Raw genomic sequence first — 18652 nt, 5'->3', positions numbered from 1 at the left:
TGATAATAAACTACATAATTTTGGATTTCAGGACTGTTGGTCAGATAGAACAAACCACCTGAAGATGTCACCTCGAGCTCCGGGACATTACACTCGTCTCATTTCACAATTTAACATTTTATTAACAAATAATGGGCGGAGTAACCGATAATGAGAACAATCTTTAGTTGCAGCTCTAGTACAATCCATCCCATATGACGTGAACACGGCATGAATATCAGTCCACTGAGAAAAAGACACACATTCACACGTACAGAAAACCAAATATAGGATAAATAAGTTAACTACCTGAGTGTAGAACATTATGTGAAAAATGGTCGTTAACTTGTCAATGAAATACAGAATAAACCTTTACGATCACCAAAGTTTGGATGGGCGGGTTGGTTGAATTTTGAGGTGAGGAGAACTGGACTATAATATTCATAACTAAGTTTTCTTTAGTGTATGATCACCTGAAAACAATAATCACTGTGTTTTTACCTTCGAATAAGCCGTTTATGTTTCGTTATGTTCGTCTGTGGAGTCCGCCATGTTGTTCTGCAGCAGACCAGAACAGACAAACACAACAGTGGCTCAAGATGGTTTCTTGTTTTCACGTCAGCCACCATAGTTCTCCCACACGCTTGGCACACGGGAGACGTTTCAGTTGGTTGCAATCTGCAGCTTCACCACTAGATACCGCTACATCCTACACACTAGGGACCAGGTGCATTAATGATGTGTGTGCATAAAAACCATGCGTACGCCTTTTGCCACACACAAACTGATATTTATAAATGTGGGTACCTCACGCGTTCTTCAGACCTGGTGTACACAGTTTAAGCTTTGATGCGATAAGGAGCAGATTAAATTTAAGTTGAGAGACTGTTTTTAGGTTGTTTGCCAATTTCACTGATTGTGTTATTTTCACTGCACGGCATTCTGTAAAATATCATTTAAAGGCGTTTGTTTTATGCGCTAGTTAAATTATATCTTTGGATTGTCAGACAAAACTAGCAACTTGAAAATGTCATCTTGAGTTTCCAGAATATCGTTATTGGCAGTAACAAACGATTACCTTGACTGCAACGAGAACCTGAGCTGCTAAATATGACGTAAACCATGGGACGATATAAACGTCTCAACAGGTAAAATGTTTTCTTTATAAACTTTATTTATATAGCACCTTTTGTGCAAAATGACAAAACAAGGTGATCGACAAGACAGTACTAATAAAAGAAATAATACTGTACTTGTATTAGGCCTTTATCAATTTATTTTCCTAACCCTGACTGTATCACAATACATTTTGATCAATATATACCATGACAGATTGCTATATCACCCACTCCTATCTGAAACCTAATGAGCTGCAACTAATTACCTCATCTTTTTAATTCAGTTCTAATGTCAGAACATTTTTAAGCCATAAACTTCATGTGTCTGTGGAGCTGGATCACATGACCTGATGTCATGTGATTGCAGAACAAGCTTGTCATGTTAACACATCTAGGTTTTGGAGCTCGACGTGACGGCTGATTACCTGCTGAAGTTTAACAAGTGATGACGGTAAAGGTTAATTCTCAGCTAGAACTATGATGTGTGTCAATAATTTCACCTCTTATAAATAAACATAAATACTAAGTGACTTGAACTGGTAAAATACAAACATGGCCAAGGCGCCTCAGTTCTCATCAAACGGAGCTGCGTTTTCCAGAAGCGTCTCAAGACCAAGCTCACGTTTGTCCCAGCAACAGTAAGCAGATCAAACACGTGTCCGGTGTGGATGAAGCTTTTGGGAAACACAGGTCAAGTGTTTGACTTAAAGCGGCTGAATCGTGTCACTGCTCGGCTGTTTTTTTAAATCTTCTTATAAAAGCATCAGTGATTCGTCGTCCTCTCCTTTCTGTACGCAGTGCAGTGACAGATCCTTACCGCTGCCTCCAGAGTCCCTGATGTGTCGTCATTTCTTCTTCTGCACCTCCTGCAGCAGCTTCAGGGCGGCAGAGTTCTTTGGTTCCACTTTGAGCAGGCTGTTCAGATCGTCCTCACAGGCTTTGATGTTCTGCAGGACGTACAAAGAGGACTTAGATTTAAAAACAAAACGAGGTTGAGGAGAGCGCTGACACTGAAATGAAACAGTAAATTTTCAGGCTGATTTCAGAGATGTAGGTGTCTCCACTGTTTTTAAACCACGTGTGCACGATAGGGTATTTAGAAATCTGACAGTGTGATTTTCAGTAGCATCAAAACTACAGACGCTCATCTTTCTTTTTAGCTAATATTGAGATGCCTTATTGAGGCACTGTATTGTAGTGCAAAACATGGGCCACCAGAGGTCAGTGTCTACTGGTGGGACAGACAGCTGACATGTCTCGTCTATCGTTTTTTCCAACCTGCTCATAAAACAGGTTGCGTTCCCTTACAAACCGCACACCCCGCCATCTAGTGCCTGGTCTAACCTGTGCTTCAGCAGTAGGGATTTGGCTTCACTCGCTTTCTGCAGCTGCTGCTCCTCTAATCTGAGCCGATTAGCTCTAAGTGATTCGACCCAAAACTGATCGACTGATAGACTTTCCATCCCGTTACACAGTCGACAAACTGAACAAACTGCTGCTGAGGAAAAAAAAACCTTCCAATTTCCACACACACTGCGTTCATGGACCCGCAAAAAGGTTTAAAGTCTTAGATTGTACTGTTACAGTAAAGTCACGTACTGTTAGAATAAAGATAAATAAAGCACTGTTAGGATCAAGTTATATATTGTCATAGCCAAATAAATCAAAGCGAAACATCTGACGCTTTTATTCCGAAGCCCCCTGTTCACCTCGGGCCAGAAGTGTTGATGTTTTTGCTGAGTTCTCATCAACCAGACCTGCGTTTCCCAGAAGCGTCTCGAGACCAAGCTCACGTTTGTCCCAGCGACAGTAAACAGATCAAACTTGCATCTGGTGTGGATGAAGCTTTTGGGAAACAGGTCAAGTGTTTGACTTAAAGTGGCTGAATCGTGTCACTGCATCAGTGATTCGTTGATGTTTTTGCCGTGAACTTGAAGCTTCCTTTTAACAGTTAAGCCCACTTCAGACCAAAGATTTAGAACTTCGCAGCGGTGTGAACTGGCCAGTCTGAGCTCGACTCAAGCCGGTTGATGGTGTCTCCTGCAACTCAGCTGGTCAAATTGCCGGCGGCTGGTTTTAGAACATAAGGCCTGTCATCTATTTCAACAGCTAATCAGCTTGTAGTGAAGTCTGCTCGTCAACTCAACATGGCTCCAAACGCTTGCTGCAGCAGGTGCTCCGTCCCTGCCAAGCCCTGTTTCTCCTCACTGTGTGCCGGTGTTGGACGGTAAGACGCTGCTGCTGCTCGCTATTAAAGTTAAGCTGTCACACTGTTAAACATGAGTGACTGTGAGCTGAAAACAACCTAACAGCTCTCCAGTTCATAAGTTATAGTATTTACAACTCACATTAGTGCTCCATGATTTCAAAACACTACTATACAGTCGTGTGGCCTGGAGCCCGGCAGATACAAAAACACACTCGATAGGGGGGTGTTCGTGACTCGTCATGTTTGTGAGTCTCTTTCTGTCTTTGAGATAGGGAGAGAGCCATAGGACAGAGCAAGACAACGAAAACACCAAAGCAGGTCTCATGTTGGTGGCCTAAAAACAAAAAAATGGTGTGACTACTAATATTAAATCTTCTCAAAAACGTTATTTTGGACATCTTGCGTGGAACAAGCCGTGATACATTGCGTATAATCGACATAGCAACCACCGCTACTTTGTCCTGATCCAGATAAGATACCCAGGTACATGTTCAGCCACACTAATGTTAGATTTATGCTGGGTTATGTTTACTCAGCTCGTCATGGCTTTTTTTTCTGGACGTTTTTCACACAACTCAAACCTCCAAAACAATCGACAGTTGCAACTGTACGGAGCAGTGAGAGCCGAGCTAACCGTGTCCTCTGTGTGTGTTGAATACTGATGAGGAGAGGCCGCCAGGGGAAACATCAGCAATTATCAAGGCAGGAAATGCTTTTATTTTGTCACCCGCCCTGAAATCCTCCAGAGAGAGAGGCTTTTAAAAACGAACGTCTGATTACTCTCTTGTGGGAATCGGGGGCTGTGGCGCAGTGATGAAGATTCACGCTCTCACCTTGAGCTCTTTGTGAGCCTGAGCCCTCCTGTAGAGAGCCTTGACGTTGCTGCTGTCAATCATCAGGGCCTCGTCACAGTCTCTGACAGCATCTTTGTACTGCTTCACTGACAGGTAACACAGCGCCCTGATAAGACACACACACACAAATAAATACAATTGAATCAAAACATCAGAGAGCTCATATGCTACTTGTGTGTTTTAACCTAGAAGGTCACTTATTTTTGTGTATTGCCTCTGGGATGCTTTTAATCTGCACTGATTCTTTACATAATAGTAATAGCTTCTGATCAGATTACACTCACATATTGATGAATAAAGGTTGTATTTGTTTATCATAATTATTACACTGGGTTACAGTATACAGCATTCCCCTCCAGTTTTGTCTTTTTTAGGGGGGGGGCAGGGGATTTTTGGGGAAAGATAGTGAGTCAGCAGTGGTTCACATCAACTGGGAACCTGAAGATTAATTTGAGATGCAGCTCAGCTCTGTGTGTCAAGTATTTCTAGTCATAAATCTAAATAAACACTGTGTTTCTGTCAGGCGCCTATTCAAACTTTTAGAGTGTACTGGTTTTTAACACATTATGATGGAGGTATATGACGGCCATTCCCATGCTTAATTATGTCTCCTATGTTGTGGCAGCAATTTTTGCATTGATGCCATTTGCTACACAGCTTAGGTTTAAATTTAAGCATTTTTTACCGCTTGAGAATAATTAAAATGATCGAAAAATCCCTTCAAAACACCACAGGAAGATACCAAGCCCTTGCGGAACACCATAGAAAAATCCATGCTGTGATTTGATATCAAACACTTTTGAGATTTGGAGATTACTCTAAGAATGGCATTTTTCTGTGACACTTTCAAGCACTTGTGTTCTGGAAACAGCTGAGAACCCTCTAACTGTCAAAATACCTATGAAAGCCATCCGTCCTCTGAATGTCTGAGGTCTCTAGTTTGTGATTGTAAAGTTTCATGAGGCTGTGATCATCCTAGAGGTCACAAGAGGTCATTTTCCACAGTGATGTCAAATTGAAAGACATGACTCACTACAGTCAAATGGTTACAAGGAGAGGTAACATCATCACATATGGATAAAATTGGGCTCAATGACTTTACAAGAGTCTCAATTTAAATTTCAATAATGTTTATGGACCCGATCATGCAAAAATATTCAAATACAATAGGTTAATTTGATGAAGCCTAGTGCAAGTTCAATCAGGAAGACTTTCTTTATGCTATATTCATTCACATTTCTCTCCCTATCCCATTTCCCACTGCTTCCTAAAATCAGCTGACTTTAAATCTGTTCTCCTCTCTGCTCCCGTCAGCTGTCATTTCAGGACGAAATTTCATGCTCTCCTCCACCCCATTCACCTCCAGTCACCTGACTGGACGAGCTCATCAAAAGCCCACTCCTCTTTACATCCACATCCTCAGCTCCCTCTTCATCTCATCACCACCACCAGCGCCTAGACTTCATGTCTACTACGTCTTTACCACCCTCCTGGAATAGATGACATCACAACGGGGACTAAACGCCAAAGCCTTTTCACATTTCTCATACATATGTGCACATGTAAATAAATATTCTTTTCTTTCAGAACGAGTCTCTCCCGAATGAAACACGTGTTCTGCATAGGAAAAGCTGAATAGAACTACCACAAAGTGGGCATGTCTGTCAAGGGGAGACTCGTGGTCACCCATTGACCCCATTTTCATTTAGATATCTTGAGGTGAGAGGTCAAGGGAGCCCTATTAAAATAGCTAAGCCAGTTTCTCACTTGCCAAAATTTAGCCTAACTTTGGAGCGCTGTTTAACTAAACTCAGCCCACTACACCCTCTGAAAGACGGTGATGTTGGCAGAGCATGCCAGCGTCAGCTAGTGGAGTGGAAAAGGTTAAAGGGATAAAATAAGAAGATGTGACTCACCGGTTGGTGTAGGTTGTGATCTCAGTGGGGTTGAGTTTGAGGCTCTGGGTGTACTTCTCTATGGCCTTCTTGTGCTCTCCTTTCTTCACCAGGGCGTTGCCTTCCTCTTTCAGGGTTTGGCCTTTCTTCATGTCTTTTTCACTGGGAGCTGACAAGAGTGGAAAATATGACGGGAGGGACAGAGATGAAGAAAAGAAAAAGATCTAAGTCAACCTTTAAGATTCTGACAATACTCCTGACTCTGACGACATACACAGAAGAAACTGTTACTGGTGGCAATCAGGGACTGTGTTAACATGCAGCTGCTCAGTAATCAGACTCTTTGACATCTCCAAATTGATCCTATATGAAGTGATGTCACTTTCAAACTGGTTATTATCAAATACATTTGCCAACACAAATTAGGTCCTTTTATCTTAATAAAAAAATCACTCATCCAGTTAGTTATGATTTTACTTACTCGAGTAGAAATCAAAACAGGAAACATAAAATCTTCTTACCAGATTTGTTTGTTTGTCTGGTGCCGTTCTGTTTCGGTGTAGGGTTTGGTGGTGCGGCGTTGCCTGCAGCTTGTTGGACCAGTTTCTCTCTAACAGACAGAGGAACAGTGGGGATGGGAGGAAGCTTTTCTCTCCACGACAGACCGTCTGCCTCTGTGAGCGCCTTTGTCATCCTGAGACACAATCATAGGGAGAAAACACATCTAGAGTTTAACACCCTGTGCGGTCCTTTATGTGCACTGAAAGATGCCAGGAAAGACAAAACATCCTGTGCACTTTCACAATCAGAAATTACAGTCTGAAGGATAATTATTGCCATCGTGTTATAGTCAAATATAATTCTAGTCAGCTCATTAAAACCCCAATAACAGCTTGCCAACAGCTGGACAGAAACAACCAGAAATACAGATTTGCTAATTGAGTAACACTCAAAAATCTGACTTTTTTAATCATCAGTTTTCATTCGATGCTCCTAAAATAATGACAAGCTATCGCTAAGTTTTAGAGTCCCTGTCTGAGAATAATTAATATTGATTAATAGTGATGCAAATTGAAATAGTTTTTGGCGGGGGGTTTGAACCCCAGGGTGGGGAGCCCTTCTGTGCGGAGTCTGCATGTTCTCCCTGTGTCAGTGTCAGGTGCTCCAGCTTCCTCCCACAGTCCAAAGACATGCAGGTTAATTGGTGACTCTAAACTGGCCGTAGGTGTGAATGTGAGTGTGAATGGTTGTCTGTCTCTATGTGTCAGCCCTGTGATAGTCTGGTGACCTGTCCAGGGTGAACCCTGCCTCTCACCCAGTGTCAGCTGGGATAGACTCCAGCCTCCCCGTGACCCCTAACAGGATAAGCAGTTATGGAAAATGAATGAATGATCGATAGATGGATTGATCTATATATATTCACCATTCGAATACTGATTTGGACATCAATTACCATGGCAACAACTGGAGCTTCTCTGTTATTAGGGCTGGCCCTTGAAAGTCACAGATTCAAATTGTCAGTCAGAGACCCCCCAAGTCGACTGCAAGTGCTTCAAGTCGAGTAGTCATTTTGTTGTTGTTTTTCTCCTAGTCAGTGTGCTGCGCTGTGTACTTCTGAGGACACTTTGCTCCCTAGGCTTTGCAGCGAAGTGGGAACTCTTGACTTTCACCTTTCATCTTGTTTGCTAAAAAAGGCTAAATCAATATGTGACTAACAGAGCCAAGATCAACCTGCGTAGTCCCTCCATTTTGAAACTGGAAAGTGGTGCGTTAATCTATTTCGGTAACATAACTCTTTTTCTGCTCTTTGATTACTTCCAGTAGTTTTTCCATATGACAATTCTGACCAGTTAGAGAGCAGTTTCCTCTTTGGTCTGCTTGTAAATAACGCCATGTGAATGCAGGACAAACTTGAGGTGATATGCAACATTTTGAAAAACTGGTCCCTCACTCAGACCAGAGCAAACAAACTTTTAGTTCTTATAAATTCCCCAGAGTGGATAAATCCAGTCTACAACCAAGGTACCTGTTGGTGCCATCGTGAGCGGCTGCTATGTTGCAGTCGATCTGCAGAGCAGTCTTATAGTCTACATAGGCCGGCCTGTAACGCTCCAGAGCCTCGTAGGCAGCAGCACGACGCAGCAGGGACTTCACATTGAACGGGTACAACTCCAGAGACCTGAGAGAAAATGTGTTCAGTTCACAAGTTAGACACTTACAAAGAGCAAAACAGCAGAACAGGCTTATTTTCCATTTGTAACAAGGTCAAGTGTCAAAACTGAAAGAGACAAAGACGCCTAAAAAACATCCGTACTACAACATAAGGACTGTTGGCATGAAGGTTAATATCTTCATGGTTGATAATAACTTAAAAACTTAAAGGTTGGGGTCTTTAACAAGTTTACTTATGAAGCAAATGTGAGCCACATTAGAAAATTATGTGACAAGAACAAACATCCTGTTTTAGTTACACCACACAACAGTGCGGTGTAACTAAAACAAAGTGATATCTGAACGACGAACAAACAAAAATTACAAGAATTAAAACACCCGCACAGAATCACAGACTACAGATGACACAGTGTAAAATGGTAATAAAAAAGATATATAAAAGATAAGTAGTTAAAAATAAAAGATAAAAACACTTACGTGTTGCAGTCTTTCACACACTCTGCACAGTTGCCGTCTTTCAGGTAGCTGGCTGCACGGTTTGAGTACAAAATGCCCAAATCTTCTGGATTCTTTTTATCTTAAGAGAGAAATAAGACGGTTTAAAAGAAGCACTTCACCAGAGTGGTCATTTAGTCTGAGTCAAACATCCTTTAGCTCGGTCCTTTTAGAGGACACATAAGGGGAAAGATGAGAAAAGGCCAACTAATAAGACAGACTGTTGCAATAATAAGAGAGACAATAAAACACTGATTAAAGGATCAGTTTGGTGTCCATGTAGTCAAGCGTGTCATTTGTCACTGTGTAGTATTTAACCATTGGGAAATATTCAAGACCTCATGTACAGAGCCTCTGACCTAACACAAATACTAACAAAAATAAAAACACTACGCAAAATATAAATGTTTCAACACAAAATATGGATATCCTGGACTTTGTAATGTGTATATATTCATATTTATGGCTATAGAGCTCCAAGGGAAATGCTTTCTTCACTGACAAAAAACTCAATGGTCTCCTCCTCCCAGTCGTCCACATTAATGTCCAGCTCATCCGTTTCCACTCCTCCTGAGCTCGAGGCGAATGCTCTTCTGTTCCAGACAGGTCTGCTGCACTGTGGTCACAGTAGTGACGGTAGTCCTCCATCATGGACCTGCGCTTGTCCACCAGCTCCTTGGAGGCCTTGGACTGGCTCAGACGATGCTTCTGCTCAAAGATCTTTCAGTATTTCTGAATATCCTTCTTGATCTGGTCTGTGCTGAGCAGGGTGAGAGGTCTGGGTCTCCAGAGCAGCTGACAGATAGTGTCCTTGTTGTTCTTCTGAAGAAGACATTTCCTTTCTGGAAGACCTCTGTGCCATTTGTGCTATTTTCTATTTTATCTTTTTAGATAAATGTATCATCTACTACTGACTGAATTTTCATTGTAGACTACTAGTGTAATTTAAAAGCGCTCCTTGGGTCCCCGACCTCACCTGCACATTCTCTAACTCCCTCTCTATATAGAGTATTTGTGCTGAATCTATAATTTGTTCCTTTTATGTGTGCAAATAAATAAACAATAAACAGGTCATATTTAAGCAACACTTACTGGACTTCTCCAGCTCTTTGATGGCCTGGCTGTAATAATTGGTGGCCTCTCCATACTGGCCCGCCTTGAAACTATCGTTCCCAGTTTGTTTCAACTCCGTCCAGGACTTGGACTTGTGTTTGTGAGGCATCTCGTCTTTTTGACGCTTATCTGAAAAGATGAAACACTGGTTACCATCTGCACATGAAAACAGTCTGTGTCAAATAATCACAGAGTCAAACGGCTCTGTTAAAACATTTTTAATAGGTATATAGGCTTAACATTCTTACAATTGGAGAATCTAAGAATTTCTTTAGGCCTATAAAATTGATAAATAAAAAATAACTGTTAATCATTTACATATAACTTTTGGGTCAAAGCCACAGGGAGTTACTGGACAGGGGCTACAGACCCACATGTGGCTCCGGAGCCACAGGTTGCCTACCCCTGGCTTTTCTGTTACTACCAGGCCACGGGGTTTCACTCACATAACTTCAGCTGTGACAAATGTTGTGTGTCAATCAAATGCAGTGTGTGCTCCTGAGCTCCACACCTGCTCACTCAGATTTAACTGCTCCGCATCACAATTTAAATAATAACTGCATCTCAACATAGATAAGACAAGAAATGGTGGTTAAAACATGTTAAAATATGCAGATATCATTACACACTTTGCTTCCACTTAGTGGCCAGAATATTAGGTACCCTGGTTAAAGCTTGTATGTTCTGGTTTAGAGAGGTTTAATTTCACCTTTATGATAAATCTGAAGGCTTTTGTGCTGCTATTTAATTGTACTGCTCCTGAGAGGTGTTTCTAATATCTACTACATTCCTTAATATAAAACAGTTACAACAAAAATGAAATTCATTAAGGTAAAATGTATTTCAGGGCTGTTGTGTTGACCTGGTTTTAGCTAGCTGGACACAATACATTGTGAATATAAAATAGAGACTTTATGTTTGCTAATGATGTCCACATATATAATTTACCTGCGTTTGTCTTAAAATCAATTTAACACAGTTTACCTATCCATAACGTTACTGTTCCGGTATGCTAACTTATCCAAGATACATGTTAGCTTAAACTGCCAGTAGTTGTTGTTTTATCCGGGTAGCTTCAATTATCGTTAGCTCTTTACGACCGTTTGTGTCCAAAATAACACTAAAAGTTGGCTTTAAATGAAGACACACCTGGACGTAATGTTCCTGAGTTGTCTTTTGTTTAAATTAGCCGTTACTTCCACTCTTTTCTAGCTTAACTGCTAAGTTCTAGCTCGCTAGCTTACTCATGCTAACTCGCATTCGAACGCTGTTTAAATAAAGCTAACCTAGCAAGCTAACTTAGCACACTCATACAGCTAGCTGTGCTAACAGTAGGGGGCTCTCACGCTTCTTACCGGCTGTCGGTTCTGAGAGAAAGCAAAGCAGCGAGTAACGTTAGTCCTCTTCACGACACTAACCGACTACCGGCACCTGAAACTATCTGTACCCGCTGTGTACGGTGTTAATACTGACATTACTCTTGTGTACTTGCTCCCTCCAGGTGGGTCGGACCGGTCCTCTGCGTGTGTTTAAGGTGGAGAAGGTGCAGCGGAGAAGTTGCCAGTAACTTGTGGTAACTTCTCGGTTTGCTTATTGAGGCCAGACGAGGAGGAGGAGGAGGAGGAGGAGGAGGAAGGGCTGAGGGGGGAGTCACTACTGTATCGCTTTCGCTTCGGTTTTCAAGCTGCGTTCAAAGTCATGTGGAAGTTGTAGGATTTGGAGAACATACTGCGCCCTCTGCTGGTCAAAATGGATATAACACCTGTTGAGAGAGTCAAATGTGCAAGGACGTAGTCTCAGGAGCACAAATGGAACATTGAGGAGCCCGATTACCACCTGGAGATATGCACCCGTTTGAATTTGAATTTTATTAGCACACAATATTTAATTTAAAACAAGTATATAGACATACACATGGCAGGCATTGTGTTGGAGAGGTAAGAAACACGACGGAGCTTATGGTGAAAACCTCCCCTCTAGAATTTCAATTCTCTTCTGATATGAAAAGTATTTCTCTCCCAAACATGAGAATGTAACAGACAATACAAGTAGTTATAATAAATCATAAATGAAACAGACACATACACATAACCTATACACTGTTCAAAGAACTCATGTTAAATCAAAAATGGTGAGTTTTTAATATATGCCCTCAAAAAGGCAACATCATTTTGTTTTGTAAAATAGCATCAATCTGTAACAAAATGATGTGCTTATTTTACATAAACTATAAAAAAACTATAACTTAACTGAATAAACTTTAGTTAAACTAATAATTTCCCATTTTCTTTTGTAGTTTTTGTCATATACAGATATGTAATGTAATCTCGTCCTATATCAAGTCTCATGTAATGAGACCATATGATTTACAGCAACTAGTTTAGGTGCAAAATCTCTCCAGACTGACAAGCTGTGCACATCTGCAAGTGGATATAAGATAAAGCAACAGTAAGACACATTGTAGATAAAATATTCAGTATGTACACCTAAAACTGTGTGTGTGTGTGTGTGTGTGTGTGTGTGCGTGTGTGCTTCATGACTAGTACCTAGCATGCACTGGGGCCCATGGCAGCTACCTTACGCCACAGCAACAGTGGCGTAAGGTAGCTGCTGTATCATATTGTCTTGTTACATGATCAAATAGAGACTTGACTTTCGACAACATTACCATACATGTTACCCAGCAATCATCACTGCATACCTGTACATGACAAAAATATAAAAAAAACAAATTATTAATTTACTTTATCCGTTTTTTTTAATATGTATATAAAGTTTATTGAGAGTTTATAGTTTCAGTAGAATAAGCATTAAATGTTGTTATAGATTACTGCTGACTATTCTACCCACAAAAAGAAAAGAAAATTATTATTTTGACCATCTGAATCATTTGTGGGCCCCAGTTCAGCTGCACCACTGTCTGCACTGTCTATATCTATGGCCCTGCAAGGAAGACACAGTCGAGACAGAGTTGCACAAAATATTTCCCCAAATTTAAAAATAAATAAAGAAACATCCAGACTGTCATTTTTTTACGCTGGGCTACAGCAGCCTTATAATAGGTTTTTACCCAGTGATGTTTCTATACTTTTGGATCTCAGACATGCTGAAGAGGCCTCTTTGATCCATGTTTGTAAGCAGCAACGCAGAGGTGGTGTCTTCTACAGATGGATGAGGACTGATTGCTGATTAAAGAGTTGTGCAAAGGAGTTTCACCCAGGTGCATCAGAGATTCATAATCAGTAGTTAATCCAATAGAGTTCTGGGTCTTTCGATGAGATCTGTGTTAACTGTTTTGAAAAAGGATGTGAAAAATGTGGGAAATTAATTAAACAAGTTAACACATTTGTAAGAGAAGACCTCTGCTGTGCTGAGAAGGTGATGATAAACATCAAGTAGTTTCATTTATTATATTAATTAATTATATATCTATTTATTTATGGATATATTTCAATATTTATTCTTCTTTTATTCATATCTGTTTTTATTTATTCCTGTATTTATTAATACTTGTGTCATTTTTCATCCTTCATAACGAGAGGCAGCTGTTGGCAGTGATAATCTTAATCTCAGGCTCCCTCCAGCAACACTCATTAAAGAAAATCATACAAGCGAAAACCGAAAAATCTAAAACATAAAACAGTGTAGACGTTAAAACAATAAAGGGTTACATTTATAATTGATTTGAAAATGATTTACATTCATCAGTCAGTGTGGAGCACCTAATCATGAACAATGTTAACTAAGTTCTTACAGAGTACAGGTCTGACTCCAATATATATATATATATATATGAATAAATATATAAAATAGAAACACACATTATATTTTGTGACTTAACAAATAGTAGTTTGTTAAATTAGAGGGTGTCCTGTTTTATTCTCGAGGTGAAAACTTGTCAGTAGTCCATCTTTCCCACTGCCTTGAACGCATCATCAGACAGAGGGCAGCAGTTGGTAAGTTTCTATTTTTGAGAACAGGCTGAGTGAAAGGAAATGTTAAGGAGGAAATCTCGCGTTGTTTCAGTTTGTTGTTTCAAATCTCAGGTAAAATCTGCTGTTTCATCTGCCTTGGACTGATTCACTGTGCTTCAAGCCATTCATACTCTTTATTAAATTTGGGATGACTCCTGACTGCACTCAAACTGCTTTCCTGTTATTATTTATGCTGATTTTCTGCATTTATTTAACGTAATTTTTTAAATTGTATTTTGAAATGTTACTCTGACAGAATTTGTTTTGCGCACTTTGCATTGCCTGTGTGTTTGACAGGTGTTATGATGTTATATTCAAGTGTCATTACATCGACTGTATGTTTCCCTGTAATCACCAAACTTCAGATGTATTGATTTTGTTAGTTTCTTAGGAGCTGTACCTAAAGTACAGTGGCCCTGAAGGGACAAAACACAATGACATTTCAGAGGACAACTTTTCACAAAACATGTCGTGTTTCCTAAAATGTTGTTGTGTTTTGTAAAATGTTGTGTTTGTGACAAAGAAAGAAATCCATCACACTGTATCTCCAACATGTCTGTCAAAACATTTTATTTTGTTAATCAGGAGCTTTAAAATTGTATGAATCCTCATCATGCTGTAGACGTTTGTTATTATAAGTGCCTGATAGAATTATGGAATCGTTCCCTACAGAGATAGACCTTTTCGTTAAGGATTAATGTAGGAGCCTAAATGCAGTTTTACATGTGTAACTTTTAAGATGAGGGTCCTATTATTGTTGCATTGTACCTTTAATTGCCCCTTCCTTACACTCTCACCAGTAATAGCAGGAGTTTTTGGATTTGAGAGAGTTGATTGCAGTAGAGAGATGAGCCACACAGTTTTTGACCTCTTATCTCTTATGTCTTCACCTGTTTCTTCACCTCTTTTTTCTGGATGATTTTAGATTTGGAGAGAGATGATTGCTTCTGTACCATCTTTAACTTTTGAAGTAAACTGTTAAACTTTACTGAGCGGTTCAGTGAATTTTTCTTGCACATGTGGATTAAGATGAAGGGGATGATTGGAGCGTCAAGCTATGGCTTCACTGATTGGAAACCTACAATTAAGATCCTTTTTATTTATCCAGAAAGCCCCGGTCGCCATCACCAAACCCGGATCAATGAGAGCAATACAAAAAAATGTCTCTAAATAAACTGACCTATTTTTTTTTTCATTGATGTCAACCTGTCAAACTTTTTTGTGGCCGTCCAACCCAGTTGCATTTGTGTGCAGGTATCGCCTCTGACGTCCCTTTTTTGGTTGTCCATTGTACTGACGCAGCCAAGACAAACTTTTTGTTGCCCTAAGCTGCAGTTAAAATAGAGCCTTAATTTATCCATTTATCCCTTATTTATCTGCTTATCTTAACCAAACCAGAGTTGGTGAATGTCAGAAGAGAGAAAGGATGAGGATGAGCCAATGAGATTTATTTTGTTTCTGTTCACTTTGAATAAAGTGTGTTTTATGATGATAAAATAACTGTTTATTTACATGGAGTCTGGTGGGTTTGGCGATAGCGATTGTGGAGCACATTCTGGTTAAACAAAAAGGATCTTATACTTTTAAAAAATGGCCTGTCTTTGTAGGGATCCTTTCCATAATGCTGTCAGACACTTACAGTAACAATCGAGCCTGTCAGTGGCAAAAACAAACACTTACAGTGGGCATAAAGTGACATTGCATAGCTACCCCGAGTGGTCACATTGCAGCCTGTTTCGCTGCTGTGCACTCACTCAATACTTAAATTTAAAAAACTGTCCCTTCAGTCACTTGGACACAAAAACATGGGAAAATAGGGCGCAGGTTGACAATTACTCACTTTGACTGATTAATAATTCTTTAGCTTTTTATTCACTTTACTAAATTTGGGGCAACTTCTGACCGCACTAAACGTCATTTTTTAATTGTCTTTTGTAAAGTTGCTCTGACAAATCTTCGCCTTGTTTTTCTTTAATTGCCTGTGTGTTTGACCGGGGCTACAAATCAATTTGTCTTGCCTTGTTTTCTCATGTCATTAGCTGTCACTGAAGCATAACTGAATAACATGTGCGACAATGGCAGTTTACAATAACATGGGTGTTGTTCTCGCACCTTTCGACAGCACTTCCTTCGGCTATGGTCACACTGCACTCACCCAGGCGACTGATCTGGAGAGCAAAGCAACATCAAGCACACGCTGCACAGTGACTGGTAATTTGCAGTCCGGTCAGTGATAACAGGTCAAACATGCCCCGTTTGGTCACGTATCATGATGTACTGGACCAAATGGGTTTGAGTTGAGTTATATGCAGCTAACGAACAGAGCCATGATGTGTTTAAGACCAATAACAAGGAAATCAAATCTGTATGTTTAGATTAAAAAACTCTGTCGACATCACGTAATGTGTGTTTTTTTTATTTAGTGGATACATTTTTGAGTCAAAGGTGAAACAAAAAAAAGATATGATGGATTAGAGTGAGACTTGTCATGCCGCCCCATTGACTTCAATAGAAGTGGCACCAAAGTCTTGCACCAATGCAAAATTTGAATGCTGTCACTGACGTAATGACCCTCCCTTTTTTAACAGTTTCCGTGAGTTAAATCAGGAAGTGGGTCTGTAAACTCTTCCTGGGAACAAAGAAACAGTGGAGTGAGACCTCTCTGTCCTCCTCTAAAAGGAAGTGCCAGGTATTCTAATGATATTTCAAGTATTGGTCCAACTCATGACTTTAAAGGCGATTGCTCTTTTCTTTAGCTCCCATTTTACCCAAATATTGAGCACCATACAAGGAGAAGTCGGAGCGGCTGTAGCACAAAATAGACCAAAATGCAAACAACAAATAAGTTTGGTTCTGACAAAAAATCCCAACTGTTAGTTGCATAGCCGGCTTTTTTATACCCTGCACCACAGACTGTATAAAGAAGTGAATGTAGCATTGCAGTGTTTCCAACTTTATCACTATAGATTCAGTGACTTTTCAGACCCTTGCGACTTTATTTCTGAAATGCAACTGGCAAAAAATTTTGCGACTTCTGTAGCACTGTAGTGTAAGTGCTATTGCTCTCATGCCACTCAAATGTTTTGAATCTAATTCAGTGGAGTATTAATGCTTCCATTAACACATGATGACACCACCAATATGCAAATGAGCATATGACAACATCTTGTGACTTTCAGCAACATTTGGAGCTTGTGCTGGTGACTTTCATTGGAAACAAGTCGGTAACACTGAGCCTCCGGGTCTGAGAAGTGAAGTTAATGCAGAAGTGCCTTAATGGTCACTAGATGGCGACTCTACTGTCTCTGAGAGAATGACTCTACTACTCACTTGATTTATTACCTTAGTAAAGGTTTTCCTGATGAGTTCATGGCCTCAATCACTAGTTTAATGTCCTCTTCAGTACAGCATGATGTTCATTTAGTAAGTTATGGTCCCACTTAGAGTAAAATAGACAATAACACGGTATGCTTCAGGGCATGGCTACCTTGTGACTGACACGTCACTACCATGGTGGTTTGCTTGAGTTCTTAAGTGGGATTTATACTTCTGCATTGAATTGATGCCGAACCCACGGCGTAGAGTCTAAACTGTAGCCTGACGTTCACCTCCTCAGAAATGAAACTACATATCTCGGCGACGCAGACCTCCTGTCTATTTCTGTAAGCTGAGACCATTTCCCTCAGTGGAAACAAAGCTTTTATTTACTTTAATTTCACAGATAAGAAACAATGAATTGTGAAGACAATAAAGCCTCCACAAAAAATAGCATTTTAAGTCTTGTGTGTGATTTATCCTGGCTTCATATGAGCAGAGGAAATCTCAGCTTGTGGCTAGGCTAATGTATGCAGTGTAAAATGCCATAGGCTTGTGCTAATAACGTTAGCATGTTGTATTTGTGTATAAAACGTGTTTAGTATAAGACAGTTGTTTTGTCAGTGAACCTTGTGAGTTGTAATTGAGCCGAATTTTGTAACGTTACCTTTGTTTAATGTTGCTGTTGTCCCTGGCTTCATGTGAGTACAGGAAAAGCCCACTAGCTGCCAGGCTAATTTATACAATGTAAAATGCCATAGGCTTGTGCTAATAACATTAGCATGTTGCATTTGTGGGGAAAATGTGTCCAGATAAAGACAAGTGTTTGTCTGTGAATGCTGTGAGTTATAGTGAAGCTGATTTGTGTACCTGTGTTTGAAACTGTCTCTATTAAGCCATGTTTAATGTGTGTTTAATGTGTTTTGAACCAACTAAACTTTACAGCACAGAAACTAGTGTTCTGGAGGTGTAACTGCAGAGTGACACAGACACACCACCGCACAAGTATAAATGCTCACAACTGCGTAGGCCACGTGTGTAGGCTCTGCATAGAGCTGACACGCAAGTATAAATCCCGCAGTAGTCAGATCTAGGACCCTACAATACCAGAGTGACGACACTTCCATTGACCCCTGTGGTATGCTGAAGTTAAGCCTCACGCGCCCTCTAGTGGGGCATGAGGGCATTACCTTCCCGACCAGAAAACCCATTCACTTACAGTATGTCTGACGCGCACTTGCTTGTAAGTTGATGAAAACAACTGTTTTTGTTTTTTTTTACCTGTAAACGGGTCACCGATACTCCTATTACGGTAGATTATGGTAGATTATGCTTTTAGGTTTGCTTGACTTTGGAAACGCACAAGAATTCCTGGTTGGCAGCAATGCAGCAATACTGAAGTTCAGACAGTTCTTGGTCGGATATGCAACATGCTATCCCGCCACTAGAGGGCACGTGACCAACTTTCCACATGACCAATGTGAGTCGCTACTCTGGTATTGTAGGGTCCTAGTCAGATCAACCTCTC

The 18652-nt window shown here is 40.3% G+C and overlaps 1 protein-coding gene across 3 annotated transcripts; it reads right to left on the bottom strand.

Moving 5' to 3' along the window:
* Positions 1–1795: 1795 nt before the first annotated feature.
* Positions 1796–11444, bottom strand: tomm34 (translocase of outer mitochondrial membrane 34). Of its 3 annotated transcripts, none has more exons than XM_033627229.2 (8): positions 11309–11444; positions 9815–9964; positions 8705–8804; positions 8082–8234; positions 6577–6749; positions 6077–6224; positions 4140–4266; positions 1796–2044 (listed from the first exon to the last, which is right to left on the bottom strand). In XM_033627229.2, the coding sequence occupies exons 2-8, from the start codon at positions 9942–9944 to the stop codon at positions 1943–1945; spliced, it is 933 nt and encodes a 310-aa protein (XP_033483120.2). In that variant the 5' UTR covers positions 9945–9964; positions 11309–11444; the 3' UTR covers positions 1796–1942. The 3 variants fall into 3 exon arrangements, with proteins under 3 accessions (XP_033483120.2, XP_033483118.2, XP_033483121.2); XM_033627227.2 differs by having other exon boundaries at positions 11191–11337; XM_033627230.2 differs by lacking the exon at positions 11309–11444 and adding an exon at positions 10985–11090.
* Between the last annotated feature and the right edge of the window lie 7208 nt (positions 11445–18652).

This window comes from Epinephelus lanceolatus, chromosome 1 (assembly GCF_041903045.1).
Source record: "Epinephelus lanceolatus isolate andai-2023 chromosome 1, ASM4190304v1, whole genome shotgun sequence".
In the NCBI taxonomy this organism is placed as follows: Eukaryota; Metazoa; Chordata; class Actinopteri; order Perciformes; family Serranidae; genus Epinephelus; species Epinephelus lanceolatus.
Note: the sequence above shows the minus strand (reverse complement) of the source record. Positions and strands in the feature narration are given on the sequence as shown.

Coding starts and splice junctions, on each gene's coding strand:
- tomm34 (XM_033627229.2), bottom strand. CDS start 9,944: ATGCCTCACAAACACAAGTCCAAGTCCTGGACGGAGTTGAAACAAACT. Junction 8,805..9,814: donor CAAAGAGCTGGAGAAGTCCA/GTAAGTGTTGCT, acceptor TTCTCTCTTAAG/ATAAAAAGAATCCAGAAGAT. Junction 4,267..6,076: donor ATCACAACCTACACCAACCG/GTGAGTCACATC, acceptor GTGTCTTATCAG/GGCGCTGTGTTACCTGTCAG.